Below are 14,548 nucleotides of genomic sequence, written 5' to 3' on the forward strand. Positions count from 1 at the left end.
TCTTAACATCCTTTCCTGGATTTCTTCGGCAGACACGTGGCAGTTGAAATCCCGGGGCTGCCTTTAACTTTTCCTCAGGCTTTATGAATAATGCAGCCTGTGTTTCTTTTTTCTTTTCAGATTGAGAAAATCATGAGTTCCATCGGTGAAGGCATTGACTTTTCCCAGGAGCAGCAGAGGATCTCAGGTAGCGTACCCAACTTGTGTGTGTCCGTCTTGGTTGTGCTCTGTACAAAAACGAGCTGCTGGCTCCTGCGTGCGGAGCTTTTTAACCTGCTTTGGCTCCCAGAAGGGCAAGGCAGGCTCTGGCACAGAAGGAGCAGACCTGGGCTTCCCAGCTCAGTACTGGTACCAGCAATGTCAATTCAATACTCCCCTAGGTAGATAGATTTAATTTTGTATAACGCAGCTGTCCTGCCCTCCCAGTGGGCGCCTGGGGGAGATGGGCTGGGTGAAGAGCATTGCAGCTGGTACTGATGGGAAAGGGGGGGACCCTGGTTACTGCAGTGTCCATTAATACTCACCCTGTGTGTGTAGGGGTTCTTGTTTCTTGTCAAAACTGCCTGTTTATAAATTTGGGGGCTTAGTATTACTGCTTAGGATATGGTGAATTTTCAGGGGATGTTTTGCATCTTTGAATAGCTTTAAACAAAGGCTTATTGCTGAGAATTGTGGAGTTCTTATGGGTGGCTTCTGATACCTGGAGTGACCCCTTATAGTCCTTCCCTTTAGGTGGGGATGAGAGTTGCTGGCTTCTGTGAGTGCTCTGGGACACTCCTCGCGCTCTCCTGCAAGCTTGCGGCGGTAAAATCAGCTCCGGAGTAGCTGGCTCATTGCCCCTGCTGACACAGCCCACTAACCACTGTGTTCTGGTACTTAAAACTTCACAACCCATCTTTGCTCAGTGTGTAGGAGGAAGATCAGGTTTTCTGCAAATACAAAAAAAATGTAATTTGCAGCTGAAGGATGGTGTAAGGACTCCCGCCAGCATCCCAGGGATAGAAAGTTCTACTGATCTCCTGGCTCCTACAATTACTGTTGTTCTCGACATAGCCTCTGAGAAGGTCGAACTGATTGCTTGCAGTTCCCTCCTGCCTTTCAGAATATGTTTGTCTCCAGTTTCTCTTCTTCTCTGGTGGATAGCAACAAAATTTTCTTTATGCAGTCAGTCTGAAACGGAGCTGCTGCGTATTTGTCTTCTGGCTGGTCTCACAATCTCCACAACAATCTTGCTTTTGTTTCATGATGCAGTAGTGAGATGCTCTTTTTCCTGGCTTTTTTCTTTAAGTAAGTGTGGGTCTGTCCCTTTGGAAATGAGCAGAACCTCTCTGTAGCCCTCCACATTCTAGTATTTCATTCCTTAAGGCTCACAAAATCCTTTCAGCCCTGGGAGGACAGGGTGGCAATTTTGTATTTAGAATTGTACATCAGAGTGACTATAGCCAAGATATCAGATATCCATGTTATCTCCATGGGAATTCACCCATCCCGGCTGCGTGTTCACTGCTGGGCACGTTTGGAAATCAACCTGCTCTGCAGTTTGCCTCTGGGCAATTGTGGGCTCAGAGGTGCTGGCTGCCGGTGAGGCACGGTGGGGTTCAGTGTACGTTGAGTTGTGTGAGAAGGTGTCCTTCAGAGGCTGTTTGTGTTTCACAGTAAAGGAACATTTCCTGAGGACCAGGAACGCTTGAGCAAAGCCTGCGTGGGGCGAAGGGTCCTGCTCAGACAGTCTGGAGCTTACCAAGGGCCAGGTTTTAGTTTGGTTGCAATAGAATAAGGCATAAAGGGCTGCTTCTGCCACCCAGCCTCCAAAACCATCTGGAGGAGCTGGAGTGTTGCAGCAATTTTCCAGCAAAGCTACTGTTTTTCTGCAGCCCAGAATGTGTTTGCCAGAATATTTTAACCTTTCTTCTCCAGCTTCCCACCTGTAAAACTCTAGGTGCCCTATTGTTGATTCACATCAGATAAAACTCATCACAATTTCTTTTCTCTATATATTTCACCTACATATTTCTGTGACCTTGAAGCGTGTAGTTTTATTAATTTTATAATAGAACTTTATAGTGAGTGAGATGATGTAGTTGTGCGTTTTGTCTTTGCTGTTTCTAATTTCCATAAAACAAGGTGAAGAAGGAATCGTGGTGTCATTTAGTGCATTGATTTTCCTCAACCAGAGCAACGTCCTCCTCCAGCCATGTTTGCAACTATTATAACTCTTATCTCCGCAATGCAGCATCAGAGCAACGGGGGACGATCCTGAGTTAAAACACTCTTGTTGCCATGAATGTTGTAAGTAGAGGTGGCTGGAGAGTGGGGAATAACAAACCCTGTGCCGAGTTTGTGTTTGGGACTGGAGCAGCAGAGCCAGAACCAAGTCTCAGTTAAAAATCTCCCTCTGTTGCTCCTGCAGTGACCTAACCTTGGCTCTGCACTATCAAACAGGATCGTTTTGCCATGTACTTTTTCCCTGTACTTTCTGTTCCTTCTTTTGAGGAAGGTAGATGTGAAGGGGAGGTGGAACTAATAGAGGAAGGATGCTTTGATATCGGTGCAAATGCCCCTAGATGTGTGTCCACTCTGTCTGCAGAGTGGGGAAATAACCTACCCCTTTCGCAGCCAACTGTCTCAACTCTTCTACATTTCCGAGCTGCTCGGGAGGTTTATTTTAATTCTTCTCTTCCAGGGATGCAGCTTCGCTCTGGAAATCAGCAGTTTGTTAAGGAACCTGCCCTCTCTGCTGCTGCAGGCAGAGCTGTGGGTCCTCGGGAGTATTGTCTCTTGTATGGAGCAGAGTCTGTGGCCTTCAAAGGAGGAGATAATTGCTTGGCTTTAATGGTGCCTTTTGAAAGGGAGCTGTTTGTAGTGAGGCGCAGCGTACAGAGCTTGATTAAATGGATGGCGATGAACTCTGCTGTCTGGGGACTGAAGGTGCCCAAATATCATGTACTGCTCAAGGGTTTTAGAAAATCTACATCTTGAAATTCTTGTCATCGGAGATGCTTTCTGATGGTGAGACCAGTTCAGCTGTGGCAGTGCTGTCCTCTGGGATACTTCCTGGCACACCAAGAGCCACCGTCCCAATAGCTGGGAATGGTCCTGCTTGTTCGGGGACACAACCTTCTCCCGATGCTGCTTGGATTTCTCGGGGGGAGGATCATCCTCCCCGGCCACTTCTGTTAGGGCAGTGGCTGTGCTGGGAGCAGGACTGGGGTGATGCCGGTTGCAGGTCAGCGTGGGTATCGTGGTGGACGTGCCCTTTGGATGTGAAAACTTGGGTGACACTAGGCTTTTTCTGGGTGTTCCTATCGGTATCAATATCCACTAAACACGGCTGCTGGCAGGAGAGGTGCTTCCCCCCTGTACTTTAAGCATGAATTCCCTTCTCTGCCTTTAGATCAGGAGCCAAAAACCAACGCAGAACTCGAGAGCTTGTTTGCCTTTACTGCAGGGTGATGGAGGATGCTGGAGAGCTGCCACCGCGGGGGATTCTGTCCTTTTAAATCCTTCACCTCCAAACTGCTGCATCTGAACTGCTCCGGGTGGGCAGCGTCTCCTCTTGATGAGATGCTAATGTGTATCCGCACACGCAGCTCACGCTTGCCATAATAAAGCTTATCTCATATCCGTTTGTCACTTGGATTTTTGCTTTGGTGAGGAGGAATCCGCTGTGCGTTCCCCATGGGAGTTTAACCTCTGCCTGCCCTAGATACTACATACTGATTAGGGCTTGTGTTTTCTGGGGTCAGACGCCTTTGCAGCGGGCTGTGAAGCGGTGTGTGGTTGTTGGTCTAACGCAACGGCAACTGTTCAGCATCCCGCTTTGTGACGAGCCCCCCCCTCCCCGAGCCGGTCCGTGGCTGTAGCAGCGGGCGTGATGGATCGATATCGTTAGTGAAGAGGTCTAACATGGAGGGGAGAGGAGGAGCCAGGCCTTCAGCAAAAGCTGCCAGTGTGCAGGGAGTTTTCAGCAAAATGGACACCGGTCCCTGGAAACAGGCGGACCCAGGAGCTGCCTTGTCCTTAACTCGGGTGTTTTCCTACGGGCTCTGCTGTGTGACGCTCGGTTTGGGATCCCTCGTACACAGACCAGCTGCTGTACGTGTCCCCTGTTTCTCCTTCCTTCTCAGTGAGCGGGCAGTGCTTTGCCAGCCCCTTGCTGCGAGGGTGAAGGCTCTCCTGGGCTGTGTGTGCCCTGACGTTGTTGTTTTCTAGCAGCGTTTAGCTTCTGCTCCTCAGGACTTTGCTGGGACTGTTGTAACGCTTCAGATCACATCACAAATGTTCAGGAAACTGCAGGGAACTTTCCAAATGCTCTCACATCCTCAAAAACGGGTGGGCTTTGAGGATACTGGGGCTCCTGACTAGTTTGGTGTCTGGAATCCCTAATTTGACTGGAAAGGTGAGATGCCTCGCTTGGCAGTTACTTGGAGATAAGTATGTTTGGAGTCTATACAAGCAATTATTGCATACAACTGACTCGGGTCTAGGGGAGCAGGGACCCTTGGACTCATGCTGGAGCAAGCCCAGGCCCCGAGACGCTTGGTTTCAGGTCCCATGCCCCAGGCTTCCCGTACAAATTTGGGCAGATAGCTGGTTTCTGTACCATCAAGCTTCCCTCTGTAAAACAGAGTAACAAAACTTCTGTACCTTGCCCTGGTGTTATGGACGAGCACACTGAACTTCTGAAGCCCCTGGATGATAAGATAATTAGATGCATCCTGGCATCTTTATAGAATTTGGAGCTAGAATCTCTTTCTTGGCCAAGTTTGATCCTCTTATTTCCTGGTAGAGCTTGTAAGAAAATCTTCCAAATGTATTTCCCAAGGGTGGGTGGTACAGGTGGGAGGAAAGAAGTCTGTCACTCGTGCACATTGGTAAGTGCTTTTTGGAGGTTGGGGAATCAAGGAGCACCATCTCTTAAAGGATACTGGATTCCACCTAACCTTTGCCTTAAAGGTTTGTTTGGCCTCGGAATAGACATTTGTGTTCAGTCTGTATTTCTCTGCCTGTGTGTTTTGCAGTCACACACGTATTTAGCTCCAGCAACCCACTTCTGATCATCTCTTCGTCCCAGATGTGAGTCAGATGTGTGGGGGAGTCCAGGTCTGACAGCAGAAACTCAACCCCACTGTGCTGCAGCGTCTCATTTCACTGCTGGCTTTGAACAAGAAACCCGTGTGTTGCTCGCTGGGTTACGGTGATTTGTCAGGCGATGTTTCTCTCCCCAAAAATAGAGGAGATGAGTGGTCTCTGCTCAATAAATCAGCTCGATGCAGGCAGGAGGCATGCTGCACTGGGCAGGGGATGCGTTTGAGGCTCGGTGAGTTAACTCTGCAGTTGACTTGAGGCGTGAGGAACGTGCTTGGTGTTTTACTTGACGAAAGAGGGAGAAATTTGTTAGCGCTCTGCGTTTGGCTAATTGATCTTAGTTCCAGTACAGTCGGATGCTGGCTGCATTTCTTGCATTGATGACTACATTCCCCTTGCCCATCCATCTTGCCTAATGCACTGCTGGACTTTATAGCCCCCCTCAGTGGATTTAAGGCGTTTCAGCTGATGACCGTCCCCAGCTGTGGCAATAACTGCCTGGCTTGGTTGTCCTGCATGCTCTGTGTGTGTGTGGACAGGGGTTTCATCAACGCTTGCTTGGACTTGCAGTTTTTTCTTCCAGGTGAAGCTTGGTCGTGTATCTTCAGGCCACACCAGGTCACATTAAGCTGTTAGCAGTTTCCATGAGTGAACAGGGTGATCCTTTTGTCCAGCACGGCCCACATACTTATTTCTTCCTCCAAACAGACTCAAACTTTGCTCTAAAGGTCATGATTGAAACAAGAACTTGTAGAAGGACCTTTCTGAGCCCTGGTAGCCCTCTCCCTTTCCTGTTTTCTTTGCGGCATGCTGTGTTACTTGAAAAATGTCTTGCAAGAGGAACTGAATTGCTTGGCTTGCTTTTCTTTGCAACTTTTAAATACTCTTTATTATTTCTGACTACACTCTGTTGACTGTTTCCCTCTCTGCCACCCGCAGACCTTTTAAAGGTAGGATTCCTGAAATGTGGAGCGTAAGGAGAAGGATGGAGCTGAGAATTAGGAGTTTGTTTTAATCAGAAGCTGTGATCGGGCTCTTGCTGGGGGGCACAGTGGCTGGGATTCATTTGCTTTCGTGTCATCCTTGTAATGTGCAAGTATCAAGTGTATTTTGCACTCACTTATTTTCAGTCTAGGATGTTTTGGGACATCTGTTCTTTTTCTTTTTAAAGTAAACCCCTTCATTCCCCTCCCTCCAAATACCCCCGCCTTTATTTTCTCTTGATTTTGAAGTGGGTTTAAAAATGGAAAACCTGCGCTTCGTGTCACTGTAGGTTTCCCCTTTAAAAGCAGAAATACATTTATGAGTGTACAAAAGGCTGAGTAGAGTAAATAATTTTTTAAAATGAAATTCAGGAGCTCAGAGGAAGGAACTGCTGTGGTTTCATTCCCCCTGCCAATACCCCGACTGCTTCCAGAAATGCTGTAATAGGCAGCAAGCAGTTCCCTCACCTCTCTCTCGATAAATTAATTCTGAGCCAGTCACAAATCACTTGGAGCTGTCAAAGCAGACCTGTAACATCATTTTTTTGAAAACCCCCAAGCCGTGTAGTCCATCATCGAGTAAATATTGCGAATTCAGTAATTTTCACTAGAGAGTTATAAAGCTGCTGCCTCCCTCCCCTCTCCTGCAGCTTCTGCTGCGAAGGCTGCTCGTGCAGCGGGTGGAAAAGCTGGGAGGGGTAAGAGGATGAGGAGAAGGGAGGGACAGGCGATGCGAGAGCAGGAGACGGGACTGAGAGTGGAACGGCGAGCGTGGAGCTCGCTGCCTTCAGACAAAGCACGCTGCCACGGCGCCCTGCAAGGACGCGCGATCGCAGGGTGAGGGGACGCGGCTGCCGGCGGACAGCGAGGACCGACGGCAGGGAAGGATGGAGACCCCGGGCGAGCGTGAATTCCAGGTTTAGGTGCTGCCCTTGTGCACAGGCTCTGCTAGGGGAGGGAGACAGAAGCCTTTTGTGATCTCCGCGTCTCTCGGGCTGCGGTGTGCACTGGAAGGACTGGCCGGCTCTCTGGAAGTCGCCTGGCAGAGGAGCTCTCCCGTGGACCAGAGCAGCAGGATCCCTTACCCCAAGGATTCCCAGATAACGCCGTGAGCTCTGCGTTGTGCAGCCGTTGCAGCGGGCGGGGGTGGGAAGGATGGCTTGGAAGGGACCAAACAGCTTCAGCTGACCTGAAGGTTCAAAGAAAGCAAACTTGCTTTTCCCAATCGTCTTTTTATTTGCATATACCCTTGAAACAGATGAAAATCCTGAAAAATTCTGCCTGTCTTGCATAGATTTCCTTATGAACTTTTTTTTGTCATATCTAAGGTCTTAAGCTTTTCTAGAGGAGGAGTAACAAGTCACTGGACTCTCTTCCCAGGGGTGAGGGAAGGGAAAGCTTGTCTGCACAGCTTCCGTAGGGTGTTGGGAAGAATCTCATTTACCAGAGGCTGAGAGGAGGTGCCAGGGCATGTCTTGGACTTGAGCTGCTGCAGGAAGAGGAGAGAGTGTGCTTGCATTTGGTTCTTTTTGTTTTGGCATGGTTTGGAAGCAAGGAACTAAAATGCCTCCTCCTCCAGCGCTGCTCCCTGTTTGAGTGAGGGGCTCGGATGCAGCAGCTGTGTTTAGCTGAAGAAAATGAAGGAAGGGCAAATACAAGCATGCACCAAACACCTGCCAGGACTGAATGTGTTGGGTGAAAACTGTGCTGATCCCTCTGCCTCTCTTGCTGCCACGCGGTGCAGCGGCGTGGTTAGACTCTCCGGTGCAGGCAGCCTGGTCCGAGCAGCGTGCGTTTAGGTGGTAAAATGCCAGTGCCAGGACTCTCGTGCTCGGGGTTGCTCGTGCCTCTGCTCCTCTTAACACGATAACGGCGAGAAAAAGCCCTTACCATGGTTTGCCTCTTTCAGGACTGCTTGGGGAAAAAAAGTATAAGCCCTTCTTTCCTTCTGCTGCAGTTTGTGTGCTTTCTTTGTCTTGCATGTCTTCCCGTGGACAGCTGCTCTAGTCTGGCTTCTGCTGCTTTTCTGAACGTCCGCCGTGTCTGTTTTGTGTCTCAGCTGCATGAGGATGTATTTTCTCTCTAGCTGCTTTGTGCCTCCGATGCGCCTGGCCCTCTCCGCTGGCCCGCTGAGCAGGGGAGCGCCTCCGAAGTCGCACGGACCAGAGGACCCGCACAGCTCCGTGCGTTTGTGAGCGGCTCCGCTCCGTTCCCTCGCGCCTACGCCTGGCTGGGAATGCCTTGGGTGAAAGTTTGGTGCCCTCCTCCCGCCCCCTTCAGACGAGCCAAGGAGTGGATCCGCATCCCCGTGGGGTTGGGCTTCGTGTGTTTGCCTGGCAAGGAACTCGCCTGAGCCCTGAAAGCAGTGCATGTGATGTTACGGTCCCAGGAGGGCTTCTAAACAGTTGGCCTGGGCATGGTGTTTCTTTTTCAGTGTGTTAACTGGGATACAAAATAAACCCGGAGCCACGGAGGCACTTGGAAGCGTGTTGTCCATGGTCTGTGTGCACAAGAGGAATTGTCTGCCAGCTGATTTGTTGTACTCTGAGCATAATTTTTTGAGTTTCTTTATGGTAATGACTATGATGTGGCAATGCCATCTGTCTTCCTCAGAGTGCCGCTGCTACCGCCTTAATGGTTTCTCCCTGTTCAAGCGTCTGCCGATTCCTCTCTCGTCAGGTTCGCGGATGCTGGAGCAGAGTGTCGGGGAGTGGCTGGAGTCCATCGGCCTGCAGCAATATGAGAGTAAGCTGCTTTTGAACGGCTTTGATGATGTCCGCTTCCTGGTAAGTTGCTGGGTGGGACCCACGGGCTCTAACAAATGTCTTGGCCAAACCTTGACTTGGTATCGATTCCCCGTGTCAGCTGCAGAGCAGATCTGGGTTCTGCAGCTCAGCAGAACAGCCTTGGGGTGTGTAGAAGGTTAGACGAAAGGAGGAAATGAGGGTTGTGTTGGGTCATTCATCTTCACGTTTAATTCAGCTGTTATAGTTTTTTCACTAAATTTTGGTATAAAATTTTTACTCTGCCCCCTAAATCTTTACTATCCAATTTACTGCAGAAATGGGCACTGAAATTCACAAGTGTTTTGACGAAATCACTGAGCAGTCTGGGTTCTGGACTACGAGAGAGGTGGTAGACCTCTTGTTGGAAGTATCTTTATTCTAAGCAGGCAGGCGGGATGTTAATGAGCTGTACTTAATTGCATTGACACTGTTGGCTCTGAAACCTAACGATGACAAGACAGTAATGCTTAATGTTGAGGGTTTTTTTCAATAACCAGTGTCTAGAAACTTAAAGCTGCGTGGTGTAAAAATCTGGGAATTCGTATGGAACAATGAACTGCAAAGACACAAAATCTTGGTGTGGTGGGAGGGTTCTTCCTGCATGGCTTAAAGAAGTGCTTTTTGAGTGTGGACTCCCAAGTTTTGCAAATAAAGAATTTCTAAAACTGGATGTAAACCTTTGGAGAAGTCATTTGAGCTGATGTAATATCCTGCCTTGGAAAGGGAGTCGGGGCATCTCTTTGGTACTGTGGATGGTGCGGAGAGGTGATACCCAGGAGGATGTGTGCTTGACAGCTGTATTGTGAACTGGGCGAAGGGGGTTCGGAAAACACAGCGGCCATCCGACAGTGCTGAGGGTACGTGGGGAGCAGCTGGAGAAAGGAGGGGAGACTGCACAGGGCATGGGTGGAGGGGCAAGGAAGTGCACGTCGGAGCAGCATCAGTATGGATACTTAAAGGCAGGATGTAATTATGCTTCTAAAAAAAATGACCTGACCAACAGGATAAATGTCCCTGTGAATGTCCTGGGATCTCCAAGCACCCCTGTAAGTTGAATACTGTGGCAGCATCCAGCCGTACCTCCTGGCCTCCATGGCAAGCAGCTTTATCCCCTTGTCTCCCCTTAGCCTGGCAGGGCCAATGCTCCCCTACAGAGCTGGATTTTACTGTGGTTTATGCACCTTCAGCAGAGGAACTGTCGGCGACAGGCCGTGGTCTTGCCACGCACCCCTGTACCTCTACCGTCTCCTGTGCCTACAGCTGCGTGGGGCACCTTCCCTCCTCCCTGGGGAGGATTTGGGGCGAGCGGCCCTCACAGAAGCCCTGGGTGCCCTGGCCGTGTGCAGGACCAGGGACAGCTCCTCCAGCCCTCCCAGTGTCCCACCCAGCTGGTCCCAGCCCACTAGTGGACCCTTGGCCACTGGGACTGCTGTGCTTCAGGCAGGAACATTCAGCTCTGTGTGAGGTTTCGGCACCCCCCGCACGCTGGGGCGGTCAGATTCGACTTCTGGGATGCTCTGGAGGTGGTACCGTGAATTAAAATTCAATAATGCCCCATAGATTCCTGCTTGGGATCCTCTGCTGGTGGGTCATTGACCTTTGTGGTGTCAGTGGGCTGCTCTCCCTCCAGCAGTTAGCAGATAAAAACGCCTTTACTCTGGCTGGCCCTGCCTGACAAGCGTGATGATAGACCTCTCTCAGCACTGAAGTTTAATAACGAAGGAAATTAACTTTCCTCTTGTCCCCAGAGAGGCAGGAGCTGGAGGCGCGGAAGCAGGAATTTTTATTCCCTGTGCTTATTTGCAGTAAGTAGCAACCCTTAGTTGCAAAGTGTCTGATGCAGGATTTTGTCATTTATAAGATGGAAGCAAAGGGTCCTTGTACATGTCTCATAATGTGATTTTATGGTATATGTGGTAGGAGTTGCTTTTAAATATTGTTCATGGCTGGATGTTTTGCTTCCCCATCCAGTGCTGGGTAACCACTCCCAGTGTAGGAAATTGGCTTCTGCTGGTGTCGGGAGGTGGGACGCTCTTCTCACTCATTCCTCTCAATTTTAAAAGGTCAAATAATTTAGCAAAGATTTCCTGCAAAGCCTGGCCAATTTCCATTTTGCTGCTTATCCCTTTCACTGGGAAGTTGACGCTGGCACCCACGCCAAGACTGACTTTAAATCCTCTCATCCAAGTCCTGAGAACTTCAAGCTAACACAGTCAGCCTAGTATGAAAGTTTAATTATTAATAATCTTTTCCTCTGTGGTGTTACTTGCCTTCGGCTTCTGATGAGCTGAGGAACATGAGGAACAAGTAGTTAATTTGTTTTTAGTAGTGATTTTGATGTTCTCAGATGAATTATTAAAGTTGTTGTAAACACTGAAGCTGGCTAGTGCAGCGAGGACTGAAAGGACCTGGCTGCCTGGCTCCTGGCATGGCAGGCTGTCCATTCCTTTTCTTTTTTTACATAATTTCTTTACTAACTGCCACTTCCAATCGCTAACAAAGAATATTTCAAATATTTCAAACTAAGTAGCATTATTTTCCTGGAGTTAAACGGTTTCTGTGAAAGGATTAGTCCCTATTAGGGCCTCATTATGTTAAATATTTCACGGTCCAAAGAATGCTGGGTAATGGTTTGCAAATTGCCACATGGGTTATGAGGCTAATTAAGTTTTAGTAGCAAAAATTCAGAAGTTTGGAGTCTTTTGATACAGAAACGCTCTTGTTTTCTGTATAAGACTTGGCATCGCGTTGCTCCCTGCATATAGTGCTGCGGGGTTTTCTCAGCACGCCGAGGATGCTCCCTTTGCTGCTCGAGTCCCCGCGTGCCCGTTTGAGAGCAAACAAGAAGCTTGTACGTTGGGTAGACGAGAAAAGCGTTGCAAGAGCAAACTGATGTGTAGTGATGGTACAGGTGTAAAACAGAGGCAGCGTCCTAGAAGAAGAGCTCTTTAATATACTTAACGAATAATGCTCAGCCTGCAGTAGATAATAGCTTATAGTAGGATTAAGAAAACAGTCTAACAAAGAGCATCTTTGCTTTTTAGTGCTCCTGTAGCCCTTAGTTCAGCCAGTTCTGGTTTCAGGGATTCCTCATTTTCAGTTGACTCTTGTGTTCATTTACACCCTGTATTACAAAAGCCCTGATAATGATTCATGAATGCACGGTGTGGCAAAGTGATTTTGAAAAGAGCTCTGTAAATACTTTGGGCTTCTTAATTAGATGTTAATCTAGGAAGGCGGAAACATGCATTTTTTCCGAGAATAATAATTCTGTTGTTTTCAGAAATCCAGAGATTCGTTATTAGGTGACGAGCTGTGCTCTGCGGACACGCGACCGGCCGTCTGGCTGGTGGGAGCTCAGTGCAAGCTGCATGTCCAGCAGCACCAAGGAGGGGGAAATAATCCTGCTCCCTCTCTGGGGGTCTCCTCGTACACTTCAACAGGCAGCACTGACAGTTGGAAGAGACCCTCCTTGTGTGCATGTGTCTCTGCCAGGGCTGTTTCTCTTTTGGGGGAATTCAGGACAAATTATTATTACTTGTAGTACCAGTTGGTTCTGAGTGGTGTCAGACAGGACTTATTGGGAATATTCTCATTTTTGGAGCTCACGGGGATTTTTGAGGGCTTGCGAATTGATTATCGGGCAAGAACAAGTTGACCCAACCATGGTAAGGAGAAGGGAATCACAAGTGTTAATGCATAAAGGCAGTGACTGTCGTCCTGGCTGCATGCAGCTACCAGGTGTTTTAGGAACTGGAGCTGGGATGGGACGCTGCAGATGGGCTGGGTCTCGCTGACAGGTTGCTTTGTTCCAGCACTGAAAGCAGAGCTTCTTGATCAGTGTTTTCATGATGTAAAATTCTTGTTAAATCTGCAGAAGAAAACAAAATGCTGCAGCGTTTGATACAGCACACGAGAGCATCTCGGTGGCGCTGACCCCTTTCCCAGTCAAATGCAAAACCAAGAACGTTTGTGACTAGTTCAGAGTAAAGGATCTTGATGGAGTATTGACTTCAGACAAGGGTGGGTACGGCTAACACAAGTCAGCAGGATTATTTAAACATCAATTTGACACGGCGTTAAAGCTTCCTTGCCGATGTACATGTTTCTGGGAAGGGACTGGAGTCTGCCTTTATTTCAGATTGTGTGTAATCTTTTGGCTTGGTTCAGGGAAGAAAGGGGCTATAAGAGATGGATTTAGGTAGCTTAGTTTTCTAAAAGACTTGAGTTCTCTTTCCAAATCCTAACATCTGCATATTGGGCCACGTTTCTGGTTCTTGCTGTTACTCTCCAGCACAAACCCCACAGTCCAAGGGACCAAATTATTTTGCTCATCTTCTCCGTTGCCACTGAGTGACCTTCACTGCCAGCATCGCTGGCTCGGGGCAATCAGACTGTGACACTCAACTTCTGCTTTTGATGTGGGGCTTTAACTCGAAGAACAGCCTGTTCAGCCAGCCAGGGATTAAAAAAAGCTAAAATGGAGATGGCGCTCGAAATTTTCCTTCTCTGCTTCGCAGCCTGTTGGGATTCTTCCGTTAGAGGGGAAAGGTTTATTTGTGCGATGGGTAAACACAAGTGAATTGAAGCTGCTAGCTGAGTATTGCTGGCACGGGCTGTGCTGTCCTTGACTTAGCAAAAATACAGCTTTGCAAGTAGAATAAAATCCTCAGCAGAATTGCATGCCAAATGTTAACAGTCCTAATGAACCGAGAATACCCCACCACCCAGGAGAAGCCAGCCCTGCTCCACCTCCCACGCGGAGGAATGCAGCCCTTGTGCGTGCGTGGGGTGTCAGGAGACCCATTGCCTTGTCCTTCACCAGAGGAGGAAAATAAAAGGTCAGATCACAAAACCATAGCAATGAGTGAGCGGTGTCGTTCAGAAAAATGCACTATAAATCGACTTAATTGGCCTTGACCGGTAAGGAGCTGGGGGAGCTGTAAGAGTAGGAAAAATGTCACAAGAATATGGACCAAGAGGGATTCTCCTGCTCCTAGAGCTTGGTCCCATCGCGTCTCCTGAGATCACCAGTGCGTCTGCAGCAGACGCTCCCTTTGGCAGGTCCGCGGGAGGCTGGTTTTGCTGGGAGCTGCCCAGTGCATCCCAGTGCCCTGCAGCAAACACAGCAATGACCTGGAGAGAAAGGCCAGGCTGGACCCTGCTGTGTTTTGGGAAAGAAGGGACGTTGCCCATGTAATAAGAAGGAATTGCAGTAATTCATGGGGGAATTGCCACCCAAGAAGTGGGGAAGGAAATGCCGTTACCTGCACCCTCACTGCAGTGTTTTGTGATCCCACAGATCCCATAAATGTGTCTGAGATCCTTGCGAAAGCTTTTCCCTTCCCTTGGAGGGCTGAATGTTTGCTGCTACCCCGGACAGCTTTTCAGGCTGACATCTGAGAAGGGCAAACCTCGCAGGCTCTGGCAATTGCACCATTATTCTGTAGTTGAACTTTTTGTTGAGTCCAAAGATATTTTGATTCACGAATGAGCAGGTAAAACAGAACATAAACCATTTTTTATTGCTTTTTTTTTTTTAATTGTTCAAGCCTGGATTCCCCTGGAGTGTGTGGAAAGCAGCTAATGCTGATTCAATGAGACAGTGTCAGAAACGGAAATCTGTTCTCTTTGTTGTAGTGCCATGGGCTCCTCTGGGGATTTTTTTATTTTTTTTATAACTGGGGAGAA

The 14,548-nt window shown here is 48.6% G+C and overlaps 1 protein-coding gene across 2 annotated transcripts in view; it reads left to right on the forward strand.

Annotated features, from left to right (window-relative positions):
* ANKS1A (ankyrin repeat and sterile alpha motif domain containing 1A) overlaps window positions 1–14,548 on the forward strand; it is a 77,397-nt gene that overhangs the window by 39,184 nt on the left and 23,665 nt on the right. For both annotated transcript variants that reach the window (XM_068419393.1, XM_068419394.1), the window contains exons 10-11: window positions 121–187; window positions 8,751–8,857. In XM_068419393.1, the coding sequence (XP_068275494.1) occupies window positions 121–187; window positions 8,751–8,857 (174 nt within the window). The remainder of the gene's footprint in view (window positions 1–120; window positions 188–8,750; window positions 8,858–14,548) is intronic.

Source organism: Nyctibius grandis, chromosome 27 (assembly GCF_013368605.1).
Source record: "Nyctibius grandis isolate bNycGra1 chromosome 27, bNycGra1.pri, whole genome shotgun sequence".
NCBI classification, from domain to species: Eukaryota; Metazoa; Chordata; class Aves; order Nyctibiiformes; family Nyctibiidae; genus Nyctibius; species Nyctibius grandis.